This window comes from Lissotriton helveticus, chromosome 6 (genome assembly GCF_964261635.1).
Source record: "Lissotriton helveticus chromosome 6, aLisHel1.1, whole genome shotgun sequence".
Classification (NCBI taxonomy): Eukaryota; Metazoa; Chordata; class Amphibia; order Caudata; family Salamandridae; genus Lissotriton; species Lissotriton helveticus.
The window spans coordinates 231,118,643-231,142,064 of NC_136067.1; the positions used below are offsets into that span (position 1 = coordinate 231,118,643).

Consider the following 23,422-nt stretch of genomic DNA (forward strand, 5'->3'; position numbering starts at 1 on the left):
ACAGAAGGACGTATTGCTTGGCATCCATTTTCTTCCACACAAAGCAGTGCTCAATCCAAACTGTGCTTCGACAGTTGAATATATGACACTCATTCTTGTCAGTCTACACAGGTTTTACCTTTGTTTCTTATCCCAGTCTTATATTTGCTTTATTTCCTTCAAGGACACTATTAAACGAGTCTCATGAAGTTTCACATTTATGGAGATCTGCTGTGACTAGGGGCGTCATTATGTAAGGATCAGTAACTCCTTCCCAGCGGTAGGCAGGGATGCCACCTGGCACTAACTCCTGCCCTACTGCCGCAAAGCCTACAGGGATAGATGGGGAATCACACTGTCAGGATTTTCACACTGGCGTAGCCTTGTCCATGGGGTTATAATTTGTATGGTATTTACACATGCACATACACTGGTGACAGGAGGTCCAGTCTCCTGTCACCAGGATAATGAGCACTTATTTTGCCTTACAATCCCTGGGCGACAAGTCTGGACAACTCAAGATAGGACAAATACCTCCTTGAGGAGGCTTGAATAGGCTGAAACCAGTCTGGTGTTGCTTCTGTTCCCATCTGGAGGTGAATTGGTCTTAGAGTTCTGTCTAGACATCTCCTATTGGAGATGATTTGCATATGGCGGATTTCTGTCTACTGTGTTGTATTGGATAGAAAAAATACAATGGATTCGAAAATGGCCATAGTAATTATCAATAACTGAGATTAGTTCAAGCATTCCACACATCATCTTTCTGCTTTTGTAAGCAAGATACTTACTAGTTCCATTGTGGGTGGTGTTTGGTACAACCCTTACCTGGTCCTCTGAGACACTGTAATTCAAAAGATGCCTGAAGACTCTCATCCTTACTCAGGAAGGGATCCAGAAAGTCCCTGTCTCCATAATGAGGGATACATAATTCACATTACTGATCATTAGAGACCCTCTGCCTAGCAGTTTATTGGCTCTCGTGCCAGAAATAGCCAGGTGGGCAGGAAAACAGTTAACTCTTCTTTTCACACCCACTGTGCTATTTATGGTTGGTGGAAAGAATATCTGCCCATACTGGCCAACAGTCTTTGATGTGATAAGGGCACTTACACCTTGAAAGTTGACATTCCTAAATTCAGCAATACTAATAATTTTCCCTTAATGGCAGTTTTATGCTAACACGCTAATAAGGGAATTCTCTCCCACTGTTGATTTATTGCAGTGCTTAATTTGAGCCTGTGGTTTCCGGTGGTCAGCACCAGCACTTAATTGTCGAAACCGGCCCTTATGAAAGCTGCCACATGGTTGCGCTGTTTGTACAATTTAGAGATGAACAGAACAGCAATTGTTTATTAATTCAGTATGCATTAAAAACAACCAATACCTGTCACACAAGCGATTTTTTAGCTTTGTGGGCCTGGAATAGACACTTGTAGTAATATGCTGGTTAGTAGTTGTGTAGGTACTGTAATTGGCAACACTGGCATTGGGTGATGCAAGCTGCAGAGGCTTCCTGACTAGAGCCCTGGAACTTATATCGCCTCTCAAACAGTGTATGCCATGCACTCAGGTATTGAGGTATTCACATCGATATACCTATCTTTATCCTGAGTTCAACGGCTGCTGTTATTTTACCTTTTTTGAATTTGTTATTCATGCTTCCACTATTTTATTCCCAGATGTTTTTTTTAGTTGCTGTTCTGATTCCTGGATGTTTTTGATGTCTTTAAAGTTCCACTCTAAAACAATAAAGGTCATTGTTTGCTATATAAATGTTTCTAACATGTTCAAAATGAAAAAGTTAATAAAACAACGCAGGCATTCAGAACACATGGGTGGCCTTTATATGGTAATATTTCTGCTGCAGAAAACAGATTGGATTTGAGCCATCTTTTAAACTCAAATGTTGCATCAGGCCGATTTAGAGTTTTGTGGGCCGGCCACCCATCCGTCAGGGTGGAAGAGCAAATTATATCCACCACACTGACGGACTACTGCCGTCATATGTAGAGATACCGGCCAGCCCAGCAGCAATCAAAGGCCATATTATCAAGAGTGTCGATAACATTATTGCCGCTTTAGTGGCAGGAAACTGCCGCTAAAGCGGCATAAAGGGGCTTGATATTATGCCTTTGTGAATTCCCATAGAAGCCCAAGTTCAGGTGTGAACCTGGGCTTCTATGGGAATCCACAAGGGCATACTATCAAGACCCTCATCGCTGATTTAGAGCCAGTTTCATGCCGCTAAAGCGGCGATAATGTTATCGCCGTTGATAATATGGCCCTCAGTGCTTTCAGAGGAACCGCTGCCCAGGGAGGCGGTTGTCCTGACTCCGACAGGCCAGCTTCCGGAACATGCCATCAGGGAGCTGTGAGGTGGATCTTTGCCCATTCTGATATTTCGTTTACTTCAAAAAAGTTCTTCTGCCTTGGAAAAGGTAAGCCATTTTCATAATATTGCTTAGCTACTCCTCAAATAATACGTTCTGATACCAACCTTTCATTTTTACTTCTTCAGCGAGCTGCTGTAGGACATTTTGGTTTGGACTTCAGATGTGGACATAGTAGATGTCTGCAAGAAACAAAATCAAAGTAGATAAACAACATTAGCTCATATTTAAAACAATAAAAAAATAAAATTAATAATTGGTTTTATCTAGCATTGTCACAACTTCTAAGAGACATCTTATCACCCACTTTAATATTGTTCATTTTACAAATCTTCGAAAAATCAGAGGCAGTCATAAAGGATTAGGTCTTATCAGCTACATATAACATCAGATATGAGTAATGAGCATTCAACTCACTGAGGCATCTTGCCAGCATGTATATTGCGCACTAATAACTTAACAGGCGTATTTGTAGAGCATGCATTCAGACAGATGGTCTTTTGGCACCTTTGACCAATAGTTCCTGCATCTTAAATCAAAGGTACTTAAGTACTTGTTTTATCGACCCCGGAAGGATGAAAGGATGAGTGGAGCTGGCAGAATGTCTCCCTCTTACTAAATCGATCAAAACACAGCTCTGCAAAGAATGCATAAGTGCAGTGAGCCACCAATCAAGCTAGGAATGTGGTGCAAAAACACAACATACTTTTTGTTGCGTATGTAATAAGAGACCAAGCAAGTAGATTTTGCTCCAGTCCATTTTACATAAAACAGTTTGCACCGACCCAGAAATTGAGAAAACAATGAGTGATATAACTGCATAAACATAGTTCATAAGTAACATAAATCATTTTAGATTTTTTAATAAATATTTTAATAACAAACTCACAATCCATTCACTGCCTTTGGAGTACCATTGTACTATAAGAAGCTGACGCAGATTTTGCCACGTACTTAACACCATAATTCAGATTTGGAAAGTGTAGAAATACTTGTATTTGATTTGTTAAAATCGTAAAAGGGTGGAACATACCACTATATGGTAAACAACAACATATAGCATAAAACATGCCCCCATGCTCTGGCCAGCATTGGACAAATGTACATGATGAGTAAAACCGGTATAGCGCTTTTAAATATACGAGAAGAATAAAAACAAGAGTAGCGCTTTATGAGGCCATGGCCCTCTCATTAGAAGATTGGGGCCAGCAAATGGCTGTTATAACAAGGGATGCAGCACATGTTAGGGCTTATATTTGATTAAATATGTCTGTCCCCCCTGTCTCAAGTAAAGTGCTTGCAGTGTCTTGGAATAAAGGAGGAGAGTAGGCTGTGAAGTGCACCAAGGAGGATCTGGGTCCGGCTGCAAAATGTCCAGATTTGGAAAGTGAAGAACAATGTATTTGTTCAAGACAGAGAAAACCTGTTAAAAATCAATTTGTTTTGGTGCTGCATTTGATTACACAATAAAAGAGTGTTCCATTGGGCTTCTTTTCAATTTTAGGATGGTCAATGCTATTTTGAGCTACCAATATTATTTATGTTTATTGAAAAGTAATGTACAAACTGATTTTTGCTGCTGACTTCTAAAAGATAAAGATAATTGACCAACCTTAGCTTACACTGTATGTGCTGAATAGGCCTGGGCGGAGTTTGTGTAGTGGAACTCCGCATGCGGCAGCGTGAGTTAGATCATGCCAGTTGCGTGGATTTTTAGCGCAGGGTGTATGTCCCGCACTGGAAAATCTGCACGAACTGCACCATGCACAGCACAGGAGAGCGCTGCTTCTTTCTACCGCTTGCGTGGATATTCCTACTCAAGCGGCAGCTTCCTCAACGCAGACGGATGGTTTTGTAACACGGGCGGTCTCTACCATCTGCGACTGCCTGTGTTGAGAAATCTCGCTGGGAGGTGGTCTTGAATTGTATTTTACTCACCAACTTACTGTACACCGTGGAGTGTGGAAAACTCTGCAAATGGAGCAGAATTCACCACCAATATTATAGATCAAGAGGCCCACTATGTTGCCTTTTCCACTAAGTCTCCTTCACTTAAAGAAACTGTAGGGGTGGCCCAATATTGGTAAAAGTTTATAATGTGCTCCCTGTACCCCATCAGTTACCTGGGAGTCCTTCATATTGTCTGCAGACTCTCTACATTCCAGGGGCCCTCCTTGCCATCCACCTGAGGACCAGGGAAAAGGCACAGACTGCAGGCTGTCCCCAGCAGACCAGGACACATCACAGCAAAATATGAGTCACATGGGATTCCAAATGGGCAATAAGCTTTCTCTGTTATGGCATCTTTCAGCATCAAACCTCAGTGGCACAGAAGGCAGGTTGCCCTGTGGATAGCTGCCCACAACAAACCAAGATTTCATTAAGCCCTTGGGGTCTCTCCTGGAGTCTGTCTTCCACATTCCTGGGCAGGTTCTTTCAGGAAGAGCTAGAGTGGAAGACCAATGAACTCCCCGTATTTCCTTCAGCAGGGAGGAAGGTAATTCTGCTCTTTAGGTAAAGCTGGGTTTTTATCGAATTAATCTCCTCCCAGGTTTAAGTTCAGTAGCAGTGGGCCTAGCATGGGGCTTGAAACAGCACAGGCTTGTAGGCCAATGGCAGGAACCAGAACTGTAGTCCTTAATGGTTATTCAAATGCTTAAATTATTCACGCTTTGTGTACTACATCCATTATCTATGGAAGTTTCCCAGAGCCCTTTAGCACAACCCTAAACAACTAAACCGACAGGCATCAATGATCATGCAAGATGCTCAGTCTTGGACTACCAGTAATTTGTGTAGACGACATTGAGGTAGTCCTACAGAAAGATAAGTAACACAGTCCAGTGGAAGGCCCATGGAGACCAAGTTGGCCTGGGGTTTCTGTAAAAGTTTGAAAAGCAGAAGCACTGACCTGCTATGCCTCAGATGATCAGCACAGCTAGATTGTACCATCTTGGAAGAGAGACTAATGGCTGTGTCAAATATCAGATTACGTTATGATATTGGGTATTTCTATAGTGCAGCCATCATCATTTACTCTGTCGCTTGGCATGTTGAGGAGCCATTAGTTAGTGGTTAGGATTCATTCACTGGAGAGTTTATTCTGGGCTTCGTTGGCGTGGAGAATTGCTTGAAGGCGGTTAACTTTCCTCTCAGAGCTGTTCCATAAAGGGGTAAAGGGTCTTGAGACCTTGCATCCTAACCTGTGTGAATGTTTCATGTGTAGTGGATTATCTCTCCCTTGTGGTTCACAGTGGGAGTAAGGAGGCCTTGTACTTAGACTGTGTCAACTATGGCAGTGTTGTCCTGTAAGATCGTTGGTTACTGTGCACTTCCAATTTACCAACATGGTTGTGAGTAGGCATATTTCAAGATCAAAAGCCTGTGGATCTTCTTTCTCTCAGCTGGGGTATATTGTTCATTATCTAAGTTTTAATTGTGCATGCCATTTCGCTCAAAGTTGGATTACATAAATCTTAGTAAATCTTTTACAGCTAGTACAATAGCTCAGTGATTTAATCGCTCATATGAGGCCTTTATGGGACCAGTCGGTCAATGGCTCAGTCCTCTGAGCGGTCAAATAAGCCTTTAATCCTTCTGAGACTAGTAATTAGGTATGATTTTCAATTGTGAAATAATAAATTTACATAAATATGTTCTATGTAAAGTGCCTTGGTTAAAGTGTTGTTTAAATATTAGAATATTAGGCCAGATGTATGAAGCCGTTTAGGGGTTGCACACTCTCAAGGTTTACGACTGCTGAAAAGCTTTTTTACTTTTAAACAACAGTGGTCCCTTGGAAGGAAGGGAGTAGAGAACAATAAATATAGACTCAATCATAACTATATTTGTTTTGACATATTCAGCCGGACGGAGGTCTGATATTTACTTATAAACAATTACGGAGGTATTTTACAGTAATACACAAGGTGAGGCACAGGCCTGTACCCTACTTATCACATAGATACATCACATATCCTGCGATCGTGCAGAATCCAGTCGTCACCTCCGGCCACTGTGCCACCGACTGTCCCGTCTACATCCTCTCACTACACCCGCATTGGCGCTGCCCAGGAACATCGATTTTAGCTCCCGGTCTGCCGTAAATCCCTTGACAATATTAGGTGAGCATTAATTCAGCGCGTGTCGCACTAAGACATCCCGTCTTTCACTTTTCACCTTATCGTTCTAAATTCCCTGTAGGGTCCCACATACCACTCGCTAATACTGAGTGGAGTGGCCCTGTTCATCTGGACTTCACACAACCTGTGTAACAGCTCACTACTACCGCCATATTGATTGGCAATTGAGGCTTCATACCTTTAGGCATAGTAATTATGTCCTGATGATGATCCGCATATCTATTAAAGTGGATCGAAACGCCGTCGACACTCTGGAAACACCTTATACAAGTCAAATTTTGTGTGTACTAAAAGTGTAAAGGTGTTGTGATTACCTCTTGTTGTACCTTGACATCGTCTAAATTCTCAGTGCAACAAACTTTAAGCTTTTGCCTAAAAGCCCCCTGTTCCCTGTCTAGCTTTTGTTTGTATGTATCTATGTGATAAATAGGGTACAGGCTTGTGCCCCACCTTGTGTATTACTGTAAAATACCTCCGTAATTGTTTATAAGTAAATATCAGACATCTGTCCGGCTGGATAGGTCAAAACAAATATAGTTACGATTGAGTCTATATTTATTGTTCTCTACTCACTTCCTTCCAAGGGACCACTGTTGTTTAAAAGTAATTGCTCCCAAGGTCCCTGGCTGACTCTTTTGGGTTCCCTTGTTGTTTTCAAATATATGAAAAGCTTTTTTAAACATACTTAACCCATTTTTAGAGTTGTTAACAGGTTACCACATCATTGAACAGGCTTCCAAATTGCATCTCTTCTAAATTGCGATTCACAGTGCTACGTATCAATGGTTTACAACTGCAATTTTGATCCCGAACCATTGATATGTTACAGACACCTCAAAGGAAGTGGTAACCCATTTTCAAAGGATAGGGGTTTGTTTGAGACTGGAGAGAGGCTCCGGAGACTGCTAGCCCTTAAAAAAGCTTTTTATAAAACAACTTTTTCTCTTAAGTATTGACCTGTTTTTTTTAAGGAAAACAGGCAGAATTTAATCAAAAATTTACCTTATTGTAATGCAATCACAGATATGGTGATCTGCTGACCTCAGCAGGACAACGTCCCTGCATGGTATCCAATCTAAGTGGGTAGCAATTTGCAACCTACATCAGGAATATTGATGAGGTAGGTCGAATTGCAACCCATCATGAATGGGGATTTAGTGAATGGACCTAATAGTAGATAGGTTGCTTCACAAAATCAAAATGCATTTGCAAAATGTCAGTATGCAATTTGAAACCACTTTTTGCAAATTGTTTCTTTGTACATCTGGACCAGAATTATCACTTTTTTTCTTATGAATAATTTAGGTGCTGAATTTCTCATGCCAGCAAGAAATAGCTGGCTGACTACATCAGTAAGGTACCATCTTCACCAGATTACAACCAAATGGCACACAGACATTTTGGGACCCCCCTTTTTTCTCAGCCCCCGCTTGTTGAGTCATCCCGAAACTTTTAAACCAAGAGCTGACAGGAGCGGGCCACTAGTTTTGAAAATTTCGCGAAGAATCGTCAATTGGCGCCAAAGATATTGAGAAAACAAAAAACACTTTTCCTATGGAAACTAGGGGGCATATTACCAACATGTAGCGATATTTATCGCTAAATAGGCTTAGCGACGATTTTTTTATCGCTGGAAATGTTAGCGGAGAAAACATGCTATTAGCAACGTTTTTCTCCATTGTGCTAAAATATCCAGCGATAGCGGCGAAATGCGTGAATATCGCTGAGAATACAGCGATATTAACACATTAGCGACTAAATGCTCTTAGCCATGTTATCCACCTCCCATTGGATAACATGGCTAAGAACTGGTCTGAGCAGGCGTTAGTTTTTGGCGATAGCGGGAATATTTCCATCGCTACGCCTGCCTTGCTAATAGGCGATAGCGACGTTAGTGCCTGCTTTCAGTCGCTAACAGGTTGGGTACGCCCACTTTGCATGTCATTAGCGATAAATATCGCTGACATGCAAAGCGGGCCCCAAACCGCTCGCTATCGCCTAAAAGCTGTCGCTAACATCAGTTAGCGACAGCTTGCTAATAGAGCAATAGAATTATCGCCGCTTAGCGGCCGTAAACGGCCGCTAAACCAGCGATAATTGCCTATCGCCACCATTGGTAATATGCCCCCAGGTCCTAACTATAACTACCTACTGGTGACCGCCAGTAGGTCATATATATATATACACACACATATATATACACACGCACATATATATATATTCACGCTCCTGTTCCAATGAAGAAACACTGCACTCACGGGAACCCCTTTCAAAGATTCTTTATTGCAAGGACGCGTTTCGGCGATGCCTTCCTCAGCTTGCTTAAAGAAAACGCCCTCCAACCAGTTAATGTATTTAACCAGGTAGGTTGATGTCCATTGGTTGTGGCAGCTCGACATGGAAGACAGACTAACATGTTCCACGGAGCAGTCTCTATCCCATGTAGATGCATTCTGGGAGATGTGGTCTGCGGGTTTGGCGAGTGTTCATACCAATGTTATGCATCCTGTTATATACAGGCACCCTAACAGACCAATGCCACAAACCAGAGAGCGTTGTTGATGAGCCCCTCTCCGGGGGCCCCCTCGTCCACCTTCAGAGCCACTCAGCACCATCCACGGGAGTCGGTCATATGGACGACGTTCCCCCAGCCAGTATGGCTGTCGACTTTTTCGGCGGTAGTGCCTCGCTACTCCGCTGGTGGTGCCACCGCCACAAACATTACGCTCCAAGTCCACTTCTGCGGTAAGCACTCTTGAGGACGGGTGCAGCAAATGTGGAAGTGGGTCCACAGACAATATTCACGCTCCTGTTCCAATGAAGAAACACTGCACTCACGGGAACCCCTTTCAAAGATTCTTTATTGCAAGGACACGTTTCGGCGATGCCTTCCTCAGCTTGCTTAAAGAAAACGCCCTCCAACCAGTTAATGTATTTAACCAGGTAGGTTGATGTCCATTGGTTGTGGCAGCTCGACATGGAAGACAGACTAACATGTTCCACGGAGCAGTCTCTATCCCATGTAGATGCATTCTGGGAGATGTGGTCGGCGGGTTTGGCGAGTGTTCATACCAATGTTATGCATCCTGTTATATACAGGCACCCTAACAGACCAATGCCACAAACCAGAGAGCGTTGTTGATGAGCCCCTCTCCGGGGGCCCCCTCGTCCACCTTCAGAGCCACTCAGCACCATCCACGGGAGTCGGTCATATGGACGACGTTCCCCCAGCCAGTATGGCTGTCGACTTTTTCGGCGGTAGTGCCTCGCTACTCCGCTGGTGGTGCCACCGCCACAAACATTACGCTCCAAGTCCACTTCTGCGGTAAGCACTCTTGAGGACGGGTGCAGCAAATGTGGAAGTGGGTCCACAGACAATAATCACGCTCCTGTTCCAATGAAGAAACACTGCACTCACGGGAACCCCTTTCAAAGATTCTTTATTGCAGGGACGCGTTTCGGCGATGCCTTCCTCAGCTTGCTTAAAGAAAACGCCCTCCAACCAGTTAATGTATTTAACCAGGTAGGTTGATGTCCATTGGTTGTGGCAGCTCGACATGGAAGACAGACTAACATGTTCCACGGAGCAGTCTCTATCCCATGTAGATGCATTCTGGGAGATGTGGTCTGCGGGTTTGGCGACCATCCAAATATTTATTTATATATATCCACTTATTCTTCAATGCAAATTGCTATATATATAATGCATATTTAAATAACGAAGCAAACCACATTCACTGGATGATGTCATCAGTGATGTCATCAGTGATGTCATTTGAGATGTCATCAGTGATGTCACTGACCATGTCATGAATGATCTAATATGTGACATCATCAGCAGTGGATTGCGGGTGCGCGAAATATAGTTAGTACAACTAACTATATAGGAGCAATTTCAATGGTTTTGTATGAGTAAAATGTCCAGCTAACTATAACACCACTAAAACTTATAGTTTTTTGAGTGAATCAAAGGTTTTTTAAAAGCTAATTCCTAACTATATAACTCCTGAAACCTATGGTTTTTTCAGTGATTTTCAAAGGTTTTTTAAATGCTAATTCCTAACTATATAAGGCCTGAAACCTATGGTTTTTTCAGTGAATTTGCAAGGTTTTTTAAATGCTAATTCCTAACTATATAAGGCCTGAAACCTATGGTTTTTTCAGTGAATTTCAAAGGTTTTTTAAATGCTAATTCCTAACTATATAAGGCCTGAAACCTATGGTTTTTTCAGTGAATTCGCAAGGTTTTTTAAATGCTAATTCCTAACTATATAAGGCCTGAAACCTATGGTTTTTTCATTGAATTCGCAAGGTTTTTTAAATGCTAATTCTATTAGCGGATAACGTTTTTATATATTAAAACGTTTTCTAAATCTCAAATGCCTGCTTTGCTAACAGAGTTTTTAAGCACAGGCTCTTTTGTCTCTGGTGGCCATCTTGGGAGACTGCATATCACAATTTTTTTAATGAAATATAAGAGGATTTGAGAAGTCACTCAAAATGTGCCCTCATTTTTCTTTCTTCAGCACTAATCATAATTTCTATGGCAAAATGAACCCCCTCATTGTGTTCCTTTGCAAATTAAATGTTTTAAGTGTTAACACTTTATTCCAATCAAGATGACTTCAGGTGTGCCATACTTTTGTCATAAGTAAGACTGTTAGCGCTCTAGTTGTTCTTTAGAACACTCTTGGACATTCTGTCATTGGGCTATAGTTGGGCTACATCTGGCTGATATTTGGGCTACATTTGGTTTTTTTTGTCTCTGGTGGCCATCTTTGGGCTACATTGGGCTACATTTGGGCTCTAACATATATATAGCCCAATGTAGCCCAATATATAGTTTTTCAAAGTTAATTTTCGTAAAAACCACTGGAGCACATATCTTAAAACATAGCAAAGGCACATCGGCCTACCAGTCCCTACAATTATGCCAAGTTTGGTGGAAAACCATTCAGCCGTTCGGGCTAAAAGTGAGTCCAACCGCCCTATGGAAATTAACATGGGGAAAACACGTTTTGGGACCCCCCTTTTATCTCGGCCCCCGCTTGATGAATCCCCCCCAAAATTTCAGAGTAGGACCGGAGCGCCGCGAGGCAAAGTTAAGGAAAATTTCAGGAAGATTCCTCAACCGGCGCCAAAGTTATTCCCAATAGAATGTTGCGATTTCCCTGTGGAAAACAATCCTAACTATATATACCTACTGGCTATCGCCAGTAGGTAATATATATATATATATATATATATATATATATATACACACACACACACACATATATATATATATTCCATTCAAACCCGCTCTTCCTCAATCCCTAAAGAGGCACCGGCAACACGGAATATGGGAGAATTGTTTATATAGGCAAAAACACCTGTAGGACAACGCATTTTGGTGGACACAGCTTCCTTGATCACATAATATATATATATATTTTCTAGAAAACATAATTCCTTTTACTTACTGTTCCGCTCACTCGCTTGCAGAAGGCATCTCTGACCTAAAAATAAAATATTTGTCAATACTAAAGTCCTTGAATAGTATTTAGGATTTAGCTACCTCTGGCATTTTAGATATTCTAGTCGTGATCACAATATATATATATTTGCACTAGATGGCTTAGCATACGTAGCACATTTGATTCTCTCTTTTTACTATACATTTAGTTTAATTTAAGATTCTGAGAAATAGTTGCTGCTTGCCACAGAGATGATAATGAGGAATACGTACTCCATAACACAGGGCATTGTGTAGCTTGATATACCAGTACCATGTATTGAAAGTGAGACAGGTGAGATCTAATATTCTAAATAAACCAAGTTAAAAGGCAGAGCCAGCACTCAATCTCTCAAACAAAGACTTGCTAAAAATGCGTCGGTTGATATATCAAAACGGTACTCTCATATTTGCAATCATGGGCCAGAATTACATGTTTTCAGCCCTATGTTCTCTGTCTGCCTAAGACTGATTCCTCAGGTAAGGAAGTTTGCAAGAGTTGATAATATTAGAGTAATGCTAGAAGGTACAACTGTGTGCAGTCATACAGCACTGGCCATGGTTAATCTGAAATCTAAGAGTGATGGCACATTCAGTTATGAGGTGCAAACGGTGCCTTAATATTTCAGAGGTGGGTGTGATGAGAGGATAAGGCCTCCTTCACCTCCTCACAGTCTCTAATATGAAAATAAGAGCAGTAATGACCATGCCACTTACATGCAAAAAGTCTGCAGTATTAACTTTCAGTTGTCAGGAAGCTGACTTTTTAATTTGTCAGCCAGAGCCAGAGTTCTAGTTAATATGTAGATCAGAGAATTAAATGGTATTTGCCATCTTATTTAGTACTTAGACCCACTTCTTCATACATTGGCACTGATTTGTATATACAAATATGGTAGATAAAGCATTGACCGTCTCACCTTATTATTATTAAACTATTTGTGAGTAGAGCAATGTTAGTGGACGTGTGCCTGGTCCATATGCAATGTCTTGGACAGCGCGTACTAGTGCAGGAGAGAGAGGAGTGACAGTCCTCAATTAGATTGTGTTGTTTGTAGCAAACGCACTAACTCTGGGAGTGGTGCATTGTGCATGAGCGCTGAACATCATAGCTCGGAAGCATCAACAACAGCTTTCTGTTCTCGAACAGAAGTGTCCGCAGTGGCTGCACGAAAGTGTAGTATAACCTAGTATGCATGTGCCCTCTAGACAGCGCTATTAAGTCAGAAGCAGGGGCAAAGTTCTGTTTTGCGTCTGTGAGTGAAGTTCATAGTGCAGCTAGAAGTACCATTTAAATAGTGCTTTATTTGATCTAGTGGTCTCCGGTGCTCAGCACCGGCACTTAATTGCTAAAACCAGCATTTATGACAGCTGCCACATGGTGGTGCTCTTTTTTAATTTAAAGTTGAGCAGAAAAGCAGTTGTTTGTTAATTCATTACCTCCTTGTTACGTTTTCACCTAAAAATAAATTGCTTAATGAAGCCGCGCCTCACAGACACATCCAGTTCCCTTCCAAAAAAGTGGAAAAGCCCATCCCCCTACATGGCCTCCTGTTTTGTTTGTGTTTTGAAGACACCCAGGAAGTTGTGACCTCGTTGTGGCTAAAGCGTTGTTTTTTACAAGAAGTCAGGCTGGCTTTTTAATCAGACCTTTTCTGAATGTGGAAAGCCAGCAGAGCGGTTTTGGTACATTCTTCCTGTCTCTGGCAGCACCCGGGCTGTTTCTGGAAAATATGTGGGACAAGCTCCCCTCGGGCTGCAGGGTGCTTGATGGGGAGGCGCAGGAGCCTCTCTGTGTGGTCCAGCCTCAATATACCCACAGAGGAAGAAGTTTACCGGCAATGCTTGGCCCCAGGAATAATTTGCAGCAGTGATTAGTGGCATGCATCTATGCACCTCAAGAGGTCAGGCTGGTTGCTGTTCAGAGGCGCACAGGACGACTGAATGGTAGGGGCATGTGTCTCCCGAGCTGCTGAGCACTGGGGGAGTAGCCTGCCAATTAATGTTTTGCACCTGAAGGGTTGCAGGGTTCATGGTAAATGTGTTCTCTTGTGGACACAGCTGAGTTCATTTAGGCTGCTTTTTGTAGGGCTGCTGTAGTCCCCTGTTTATTGGTCATGGCTGTGTGTGCATTTGTAAGCTAATGTTTTAATTACTGCATTATGGTTGGCAGAACAGGGGATTTAAGGAGCCCTAGTTCTGTCATTTGTGGATTTTCTTACATGCTGCACGGTGTGTTTTTCTGCCATGGAGAGCAAGAAGTGTGAGCAGAAAGGCAGATGGTTTCCTCCTCTTCTGACTCTGAGAGGAGCCTGCCTGGGGCTCAGAGTTCTAAGAAGCCCAAGGAACAGTCCCCTGCAGTCCTGCTTATTTGACTGCCAAGCCTAAGAAGAAGGAAAAGAAAGAGCGTTTTTCAGAATAAAGGGAAAGATGCAGGATTCTTCCTCAGATTCAGAGTTGGAGGTACTAATATTCCAGTTTATGGGAAGTACATTTCCAGAGAGGATTTGGTCCAGATTTTGGATCATGTTAGACATTACCTGGGCTTTGAGGAGCCTTCAGCCCAGCCAGATGAAGAGGGTCTCTCCCCTCAGTATGCCAAGCCTTTACTTTTGTCTCTCCCTCCTCCTAAGAGGATAAATGACTTAATCTTCAGGATTAGGAAGGAGGTGGATCAATTAGGTATTCCAAGGTTTCTCCAAAAGAAGTATGCCCTAACTGAACGGGAGGAGGTTTTTCTGCCCAACATTAAGGTGGCATCTATTTTAGCGCCTTTCATTGTCAGGACAGTGATTAACCCAGAGGATTGCTCTCCTGCAGATGCTGTGGATCGTAAGATTGATGGTGCTACTAAGAAGTCTTTTGCCGCCAGTTCTGTGTCCATGAAGGCAGCTACTTATGAGGCTGCTGTACACAGCACAGTCTTTCGTAATGGACTTTGAGCCTCTTTCTGTTGCTATCCAGGAGAATTTAGACTGCTCCGATTTACTGCTGCAAAAGGAACAGGAGGCAAAGATGTTAGCTGATGCTTCTTCAGATATTGTTAGATCCTCAGCAGTGGCTTCTTGTGCATCCATCCTGCCATGCCCCCATTTGTGGATGCAGGGCTGAAAGACAGATTATGCAGAAAAAGCTTCTCTCCTGAAAATTCCTTTTGAAGGGAAGATGTTGTTTGGAGACCAACTGGATGCAACTATAACAAAGTCTTTCAAAGATAGGAAGCCCACTGTTCCCTATAAGGGGGCTGCCTCTGGGTCCTATATGTCTTGGAATAGGTACCAAAATGATTTTTCTAGGAAGGATGCAAAGGGTTATTCTTCCAGAAGATGGCCATTTCAGTCTAGGAAATCCTCCAAGTCCCAGGACTCTGGTAAACAGGCAGGAACAAGCAAGAATCATTCCTGCCTAGTCCCCTCTTCTGGTGGGTTATGGCCCAGTTGGAGGGAGGTTGTTGGACTTTGCCAGTGTTTGGCAGGAGTCCATCAGAGATGAGTACTCAGTCAACTTCGGAGAGGCTATATGATCGAGTTCTTTCAAACACCTCCAGATTCAGTAACTCTCCATACTTATATTCCAAGGGATCCTGTAAAGAGAGAGGCGTTGTGATCCGGCATTCTCGCTCTTTTGAAGAAAACCGCAATTATCGAGGTTACGGCACCGGAAAGGGGCAAAGGAGTTTACTCTATTCTGTTCCTGGTGCAGAAGGCAAACGGAGAGTACACACCAGTTATCATTTCAAAATGCTATCCTTGCAGCAAGTTATTTCTTTGGTATCAAAAGGCGACTTTCTGGCCACCATCAATCTTCAGGATGCCTACATTCAGGTCTCCGTTTACAGACGTCACCAGTGATTTCTGCGGTTCTCTGTGGGTCCCTTGCACTTTCGATTTCAGGTGCTGCCATTCGCTCTCAAATCAGCACCATGGGCCTTCACCAAAGTCCTAGCTCCTCTGATGGCAGTTCTACATCAAGAGGGCATTGCATTCCTGCCGTATCTCGACGACTGCCTGGTACTCTCATCCTCCCTGAAAACCTCTGTGGCATGTCACGAGAACTCTTTTGGTTCTGGAACATCATGGGTTTCTGGTGAATCAGAAGAAGTCCCATCTGACGCCTGTTCAGGACCAGACTTTCATTGGTGCAAGGTTTTTAACCAGCACAGGAGTGGTTTCGCTGACAGAGAAGAGGATCAACAAGATTCACTCTCATTTGTTGAAATTGATGAGGCAGGCCAATCCCACTGCAGCAGACTGGATGCAGGTGCAGGGAGAACTTACAGTGACCATTTTTCTGGTGCCTTGGGCCAGGGTCAATCTAAACAATGTGGTGAGACACATTCTGGGTCATTGGTCCCCGGGATCTTAGGATTTGTCTATGAGGATTCCGATGACAACGGTGATGAGAGAGGAGCTTTCTTGGTGGATGGAGTCTGCACACATCAGGAAAGAGTTCAACTTAATGTCCCAGACACCAATCATCTTGACAACTGATGCCAGATCAACAGGTTGGAGGGCTTTGATTGGTGCACGGCAGGTGCAGGGTCTTTGGTCAAGGGTGCAGCAGGTGAGGTCCTCCAACTGGAGGGAGCTGGAGGTGATTTATCTGGCTCTGTTGGCATGTGCTCCCATGTTGAAGGGCAAGAGTGAACTGGGATGGACAGACAACAACACAGCCAAGTCCTCTCTGAAGGATCACTGAAAGAATATCGACGGACAGAATATCGACCATCAAAAATATCGTTGAGAAAATATCGACAGTCAAAATATCGAGTTTCTATCTACGAACAGGTAAGTACAAAAATATCGAGTTAAAAATATCGTTTACAAAAATATAGTTGTAAAAAATATCGTATTTACTAAAAACAGTGTTAAATTAAATTAATATTAATAATTAATTACTAAAATATACTTAAAATTACTTAAATTAACTTATAATAATTAAATAATTAATGAAAATTAAATAAATATTTTTTTTCATATTTATTAAACATATATATATAGTAATAAAATATAATAAAATAATACCCAAAAACTGAAAATTGACCCTGAACCCTAAAAATACCCCTTTACCCAAAAACTGAAAACTGACCCTGAACCCTAAAAATACCCCTTTACCCAAAAACTGAAAACTGACCCTGAACCCTAAAAATACCCCTTTACCCAAAAACTGAAAACTGACCCTGAACCCTAAAAATACCCCTTTGCCCAAAAACTGACCCTGAACCCTAAAAATACCCCTTTACCCAAAAACCCAAAACTGACCCTGAACCCTAAAAATACCCCTTTACCCAAAAACCCAAAACTGACCCTGAACCCTAAAAATAAAAACGATATTACTTCACTTACCTTAAAAACGATATTACTTCACTTACCTTAAAAACGATATTTTGGCTGTCGATATTCTGTCCTGTCGATATTTTCTCCAAACGATATTTTGGAGTCGATATTTTCTCCAAACGATATTTTGGAGTCGATATTATGTCTGTGTACCCTCTCTGAACAAACAGGGGGACACAAGATCTCCTGTATTGTTGAGGATCTCCCATCAGATCTTTGGGCTCAGGACAATGTACTGGAGCTAAGAGCGATTTACATTCAGGGGACACTGAATGTCAGAGCGGACAAATTGAGCAAGAAAAGTACTTCCTTTTTAGGACTTTTGTCTGACCAAGTAGGCCTTTCACAGGATTTGTCAGGAGTGGGGGACCCGAGTAGAAGATTTGTTTGCATCAGCTCATACCCTTCTTCCCCTGTTCTGTTCAAGGGACAGGGAGGAGGTGGCTTGGGCAGTGGATGTCCTATCTTGTCCTTTGCCAAAGGGGATCCTTTATGCTTTCCCGCCTTTTCCTCTTCCTCTGCAGTTTCTAATCAGTTTGAAGCAAGAGGATTCAGTGGTGATACTGGTAGCTCCAGCATAGCACCGCTCTGCTTGTTACCATCTGATAATGTCGATGAAGATCAGCGACTGGTTCCTTCTTCCAGTAGTTCCACCCCCCTTAGCATTTCCCTGCCTTGAGGTCAAACCATTGAGAACCCTCAGGCTGACGGCTTGGTGGTTGAAAGGGCTGGCTTACAGGTAAAGGGGGTCTCTAAGAAGGTGGCTTCCTCCATTCAGGCTTCTAGGAGAGCCTCCACTCTTTCTTCCGAATGTAGACACTGGGCCAATTTCCAGAAATGGTTCACAACTAAGCATTTAGTCCCACAGTCAGTTGAACTGGTGAAGGTGCTGGATTTTCTGCAGGATAGTTTTGCTCTAAGGTTAAAGGTTTCCACTCTTAAGATTCAATGGGCAGTCATTAAGGCTTTCCGGACATCTTGGAGTAAATTACAAGATGCAGATGTGCTTGTCCCGAGGCTTTTTAAGGGGTTTCTTAATCTCAAGCCTCTGGCAGGACTGGTATGCCCATCTTGGGATCTTTCTTTAGTCCTGGAGGTGTTGCAGAAGTCTCCTTTTGAACCTCTTGAGAAGGTGGATTTGAGATCGCTTACCTTGAAAACTTTCTTCCTGGATGCAGTTACTTCAGGGAGAAGGTTGGACGAATTGGGTTCCTTATCAGTAAGGCATCCTTTCTTTAGGGTATTCAAGGATAGGGTCATGTTACATTATGGTCCTTCTTTCATCCCTAAGGTAAATTCAGTATTTCACAGGAAGCAGGAGGTATTTTTACCAGTGTTTTATCCTAATCCTTACTCCCCCGAGGTGAAGCTACATTACTTAGATGTCAAGCGGGCTATGCGGCTTTATTTGGACAGAGTTTCTGATTTCGATTCATTCTTCTTTGTTTGTGAATTTTGGACCTGCTAGGAAGGGTTCTAAACCTACACCCAGACTCTGAGTTGGTGGATCAGGTCTCTGATTGCATTGGCATATAGAGAGATTGGTAGTTCGTGTCCAGTTGGGATGGAAGGTAGACCCGCTAGAGCCATGTCTACTTCCTTTGCAGAGGCTCAGGTAGCATCTTTGGTTGAGATTTGTAGGACTGCAACATGGGTCACGCCTTCTACATGTGTACAGCTCTACAGAATTATGCATGAAATTGGCCTTGAGGAGATCTTGGGGTCAAAAGTGCTGTCTTCTATGAATTAATAGGAGGTTTAATTCCAGTATTTAATAAATTGAGTGGTGCATAAATAATCAGTTCTTCTGGTTGATGTTATTGCTTGCTATGTCTCATTAAGTGATTAATTAGGGGGGAAAACATAACGAGGAGGTAATGCTTCAATTACTTACTGGTAATTGCATTACTTCGAGTACGTTTTCCGCCTAATTATTTAACCCTTCCCTTCCGCCATGTTGAGACCAGTCCAACTGTACTAGGTGTGAGCTTGCATCAACTCAAACAGGAGGTTGTTGGGAGAGGGAGGGGCTGTTCAACTTTTTAGGAAGGGATCTGGATGTGTCTGTGAGGCATGGCGGCCTCATTAAGTAATTAATTAGGGTGAAAACGTACTCGGAGAGATGCAATTACCTTTAAGTAACTGAAGCAATACACATTAAAACAGCTAATACCTGCCACCCTAGTCATTTTAAAGCTTTGGCGGCCTCCAACATTCTGAATTGTCACACTTGCAGCAGTGTGATGGTTAGTAGTTGTGTAAGTACAGTGGCAATGTGGGGTGCAAACTACGGAGGCCTCAAGATGAGGGTTTTTACAAATTAAGTACTGCATTTAATAGAAACTATTGTTATCCGTTTCAGCTCATTTGCATGTCCATTTCACTTTTGTGAAGTGGGAATTGTTTCTGCGTGCCAGTGCTGAAGCAAGGCTCTGTGCTTGGCCTTTTTCTTGGTAGACATGATGTGCGTGGTAGCATTCTCTTGGTCTGTGCTGATGCTAGGCACCAGCTTTGTAATGGAGAAGCATTAGGAAACCCTGTTTGTATTAAAGAAAATTCTCTGCGAGCAAAAACATAAAATTATTTGCGAAAAAACATAACATTTACTAATTGCTATGAAAAAGGACTGTAATAGTTTTTGGAATTTGTGTACCACCATGAGTAGGAGAAAGAGGACCCACCTTCATGAATTCATTTTGAGCGTCATGTGTTTATACTTTGACTAAAACACCCATTTATTACACTAGAGGAATATTTATTTTAAAAATCTGTATCTCCAATGTACTTTTTGCAACTACTTGCAGATTTATATATAGTGAAAATGACCTATGTTTATAAGGTAGACATATTGAATGAAAAAAATCACTTTGATAAATATTACTCTAATCGCATCTTTTTTGCTATTACGTTGGTGCTATCGTCACTTTAAACTCGACTTTTTCTGTAGTAAGCACTCAGGCAATAGTTGCGCCATACAATACCTCTAGGATTGACGTGAGCCATTGGGAATCTGTATACACATGCACATTTACAATATGGTTATTGAGTTAAACACTAGATAAACGTTTTACCTTTTTTTCTGTGAAACATGTGGTCAACAATATGAAGAATCCCTTGAAAAGAGAACATACATGAATATAAAGCAGAGAACTTCTTAATTAACTAATATATGGGGTAAAGTACCCCAGCCATACATTATAATGATATTGCAAATCACCAAGGAGTTCCATGACCATCTAGAGCAGTGGTCTTCAAACTTTTTAAGCCCCCCTCCCCACTGGAAAAAAAATCATCGGGCCCCCCTCAGAATTAAATTGTATGTATTAAAAGTATCCACGTTGTGTGGCGAGGGTTTGGAAGAATTTTTGGAGTCCCTTCCCTTTTGACACATACTCTCAGCTAGGATATAAATTACAAAAGATGTTAGTGATGGGCCATTACAAAGCATAATTCTTCCTTTGGTGGTCAGAGCCTGGAGCACCCCTGGGATCACCTGAGACCCCTCTAGTGGGGCCCACCCCTAGTTTGAAGAGCCCTGACCTAGAGGAACAAACCTGAAGCCCCAGTTCCTCTATAAAGTTATGGAATACCGAGGTGACTTGCACTATCCTTATCATGTACCCCAGGTTACTTTATTCCTTACAATACATGGTCACAACTTCACCTTTACCTCAAACAGCTTAAATCATTTTGTGTAGCTCTTTCATATGAAAGCGAGAGCATGTTTGCAAACATTTAGAATACAAATAGAATCTCTATTGAAAAATTAAACAGATTAAAAGTCTGTTAGAAATTTGTTAAAAAAAATATTAGAATCAGTTTCATACAACTCACTTACAGCCTGATTCATGTACGGGCCGTTTTGCGTGTCCCTAATAGCGATTAATAGCGACTCGCTATTGAGGAAACGCAAAACGGCATTCATGTACTTTTCGGGGAAAAAATAGCGACTCGCACGCGGGCGCTAAAGCCGTTAGCGACCGACAAAAAACGCAGAAAAATCGCTATTTCCGGCTACCTGCGATCGGGATAGCGACTCGCAATCCCGATCGCACGGGATAGCGACTCGCAATCCCGATCGCACGGGATAGCGACTCGCAATCCCGTGGGATCGGGAATGCGAGTCGCAATCTCGCGGGATCTGGAAAACGGGAAGACGCATTACGAGCACCGTGATGACATCACAACCAGGAAGCAGCCAAATCCCACCCCCAAACAACACAGTGACGCTATCAGTCGAGTGTTGAAGACCGAAAGCTGCCGCTAAACCGCCGTTAGCGACTCACAACCCCGCCGAAATTGCGACCGCCATGTCGGAGGAACCCCAGCCAGGCCCCAGCAACAGCGCTGCCCGCAAGCGCAAACTGAAATTCTCCGAACAGGAGCTGGAGAACCTCATCGAAGGGGTGGTGGCCAACCACGACCAGCTGTTTGGTGCCAACTCCCGGAGGGTCCCAGAGCAGGAGAAGAGGAGGATCTGGGTTGGGATTGCCTCCAGTGTGAACTCTGTGGGCGTTGCGGACAGGTCTCTGGAGGAGCTCAAAAAGCGGTGGTAGACCTCCGAGGCCGTGCCAAGGAGAGGGTGGCGGAGCGCCTTGGTGAGGCATCAGGCACCGGAGGTGGTGGACCGACTGTCCCACCCAACACCCCCCTGGAGGACCAGGTAGAGGACACGTTGGAGAGGGAGGCGTGTGTTGGCGTGACCCCTCTGGACTCCTCCCGCCCCACCCAAGACACCCAAGGTAAGTGGCATGCGACTGCGACCCTGTCCCCTATGACCGCCCCTGACCAAATAGGCTCACTCATTGGCCCTTAGTCATGCCTATGTTGTGCCCTGAAGCATTGTGGGAGACGTAGTATGTCCACAATGTAGTAGTACCACAATGCGGCCAGAAAGGTTCCAAAGTGTGCAAATACACAGCCACCCAGGGAATGACACCCAGCATGCATGTAACATCTGCACGTCTGACAGTCACATGCACCTAATGAGTATCCACTTACCCTCACAGGTGCGGGAGACAGCAGTGACAGTGAGAGGCTGCTGATCGATGAGGAGGCCCAGGAGGAGGAATCCCTACCTGATACACAGCCACCAGCCCCTGCAGCTACAACACCTGCAGGCCCACCGGCTGCCAAGGCCAGGCCCCCCGCCTCTGCTGCTACAACACCTGCAGGCCCACCGGCTGCCAAGGCCAGGCCCCCCGCCTCTGCTGCTACAACACCTGCAGGCCCACCGGCTGCCAAGGCCAGGCCCCCCGCCTCTGCTGCTGCAACACCTGCAGGCCCACCGGCTGCCAAGGCCAGGCCCCCCGCCTCTGCTGCTGCAACACCTGCAGGCCCACCGGCTGCCAAGGCCAGGCCCCCCGCCTCTGCTGCTACAACACCTGCAGGCCCACCGGCTGCCAAGGCCAGGCCCCCCGCCTCTGCTGCTGCAACACCTGCAGGCCCACCGGCTGCCAAGGCCAGGCCCCCCGCCTCTGCTGCTGCAACACCTGCAGGCCCACCGGCTGCCAAGGCCAGGCCCCCCGCCTCTGCTGCTGCAACACCTGCAGGCCCACCGGCTGCCAAGGCCAGGCCCCCCGCCTCTGCTGCTGCAACACCTGCAGGCCCACCGGCTGCCAAGGCCAGGCCCCCCGCCTCTGCTGCTGCAACACCTGCAGGCCCACCGGCTGCCAGAGCCAGGCACCCCACCAATGTGCCTCCAGTGGCTGCCGCACCTACAACACCAGCTGCTACAACACCTGCAGCACGTCCTATAAGATCTGGGCCAGCCACATCCGCTACACAGCGGCCCAACAGCAGGCGGGGCAATGGGCATCTCCATGCCTGCATGAGCGTGGAGCGGCGCATGCTCCGCATACACCAGCGCCAGTCCCAGCAGCAAGGAGCAATCCAGCTCCAGCTTCATAAGATAGGCCGCAATGTGGCTGGAGTCGGCGAGAGGATGGACCGCATGACGGCGGCCATGGACCGCATGACGGCGGCTATGGAAGACAACACTGCAGCGCTGGTGAAGCACCGCAGTGTTGCAAGCAGGCGCCACCACCAGTTGCTGAGCCGGCTGTCCACCTATAGCCG

At 44.1% G+C, this 23,422-nt stretch overlaps 1 protein-coding gene across 1 annotated transcript in view; it reads right to left on the reverse strand.

Annotated features, from left to right (window-relative positions):
• Positions 1-23,422, reverse strand: part of LOC144762237 (adhesion G-protein coupled receptor F3-like) — a 405,409-nt gene that overhangs the window by 22,351 nt on the left and 359,636 nt on the right. The window contains exons 14-16 of the mRNA XM_078647381.1: positions 20,416-20,457; positions 11,977-12,012; positions 2,480-2,554 (exon numbers count right to left, since the gene is read on the reverse strand). Coding sequence (XP_078503507.1) covers positions 2,489-2,554; positions 11,977-12,012; positions 20,416-20,457 — 144 coding nt within the window. The 3' untranslated portion in view covers positions 2,480-2,488. The remainder of the gene's footprint in view (positions 1-2,479; positions 2,555-11,976; positions 12,013-20,415; positions 20,458-23,422) is intronic.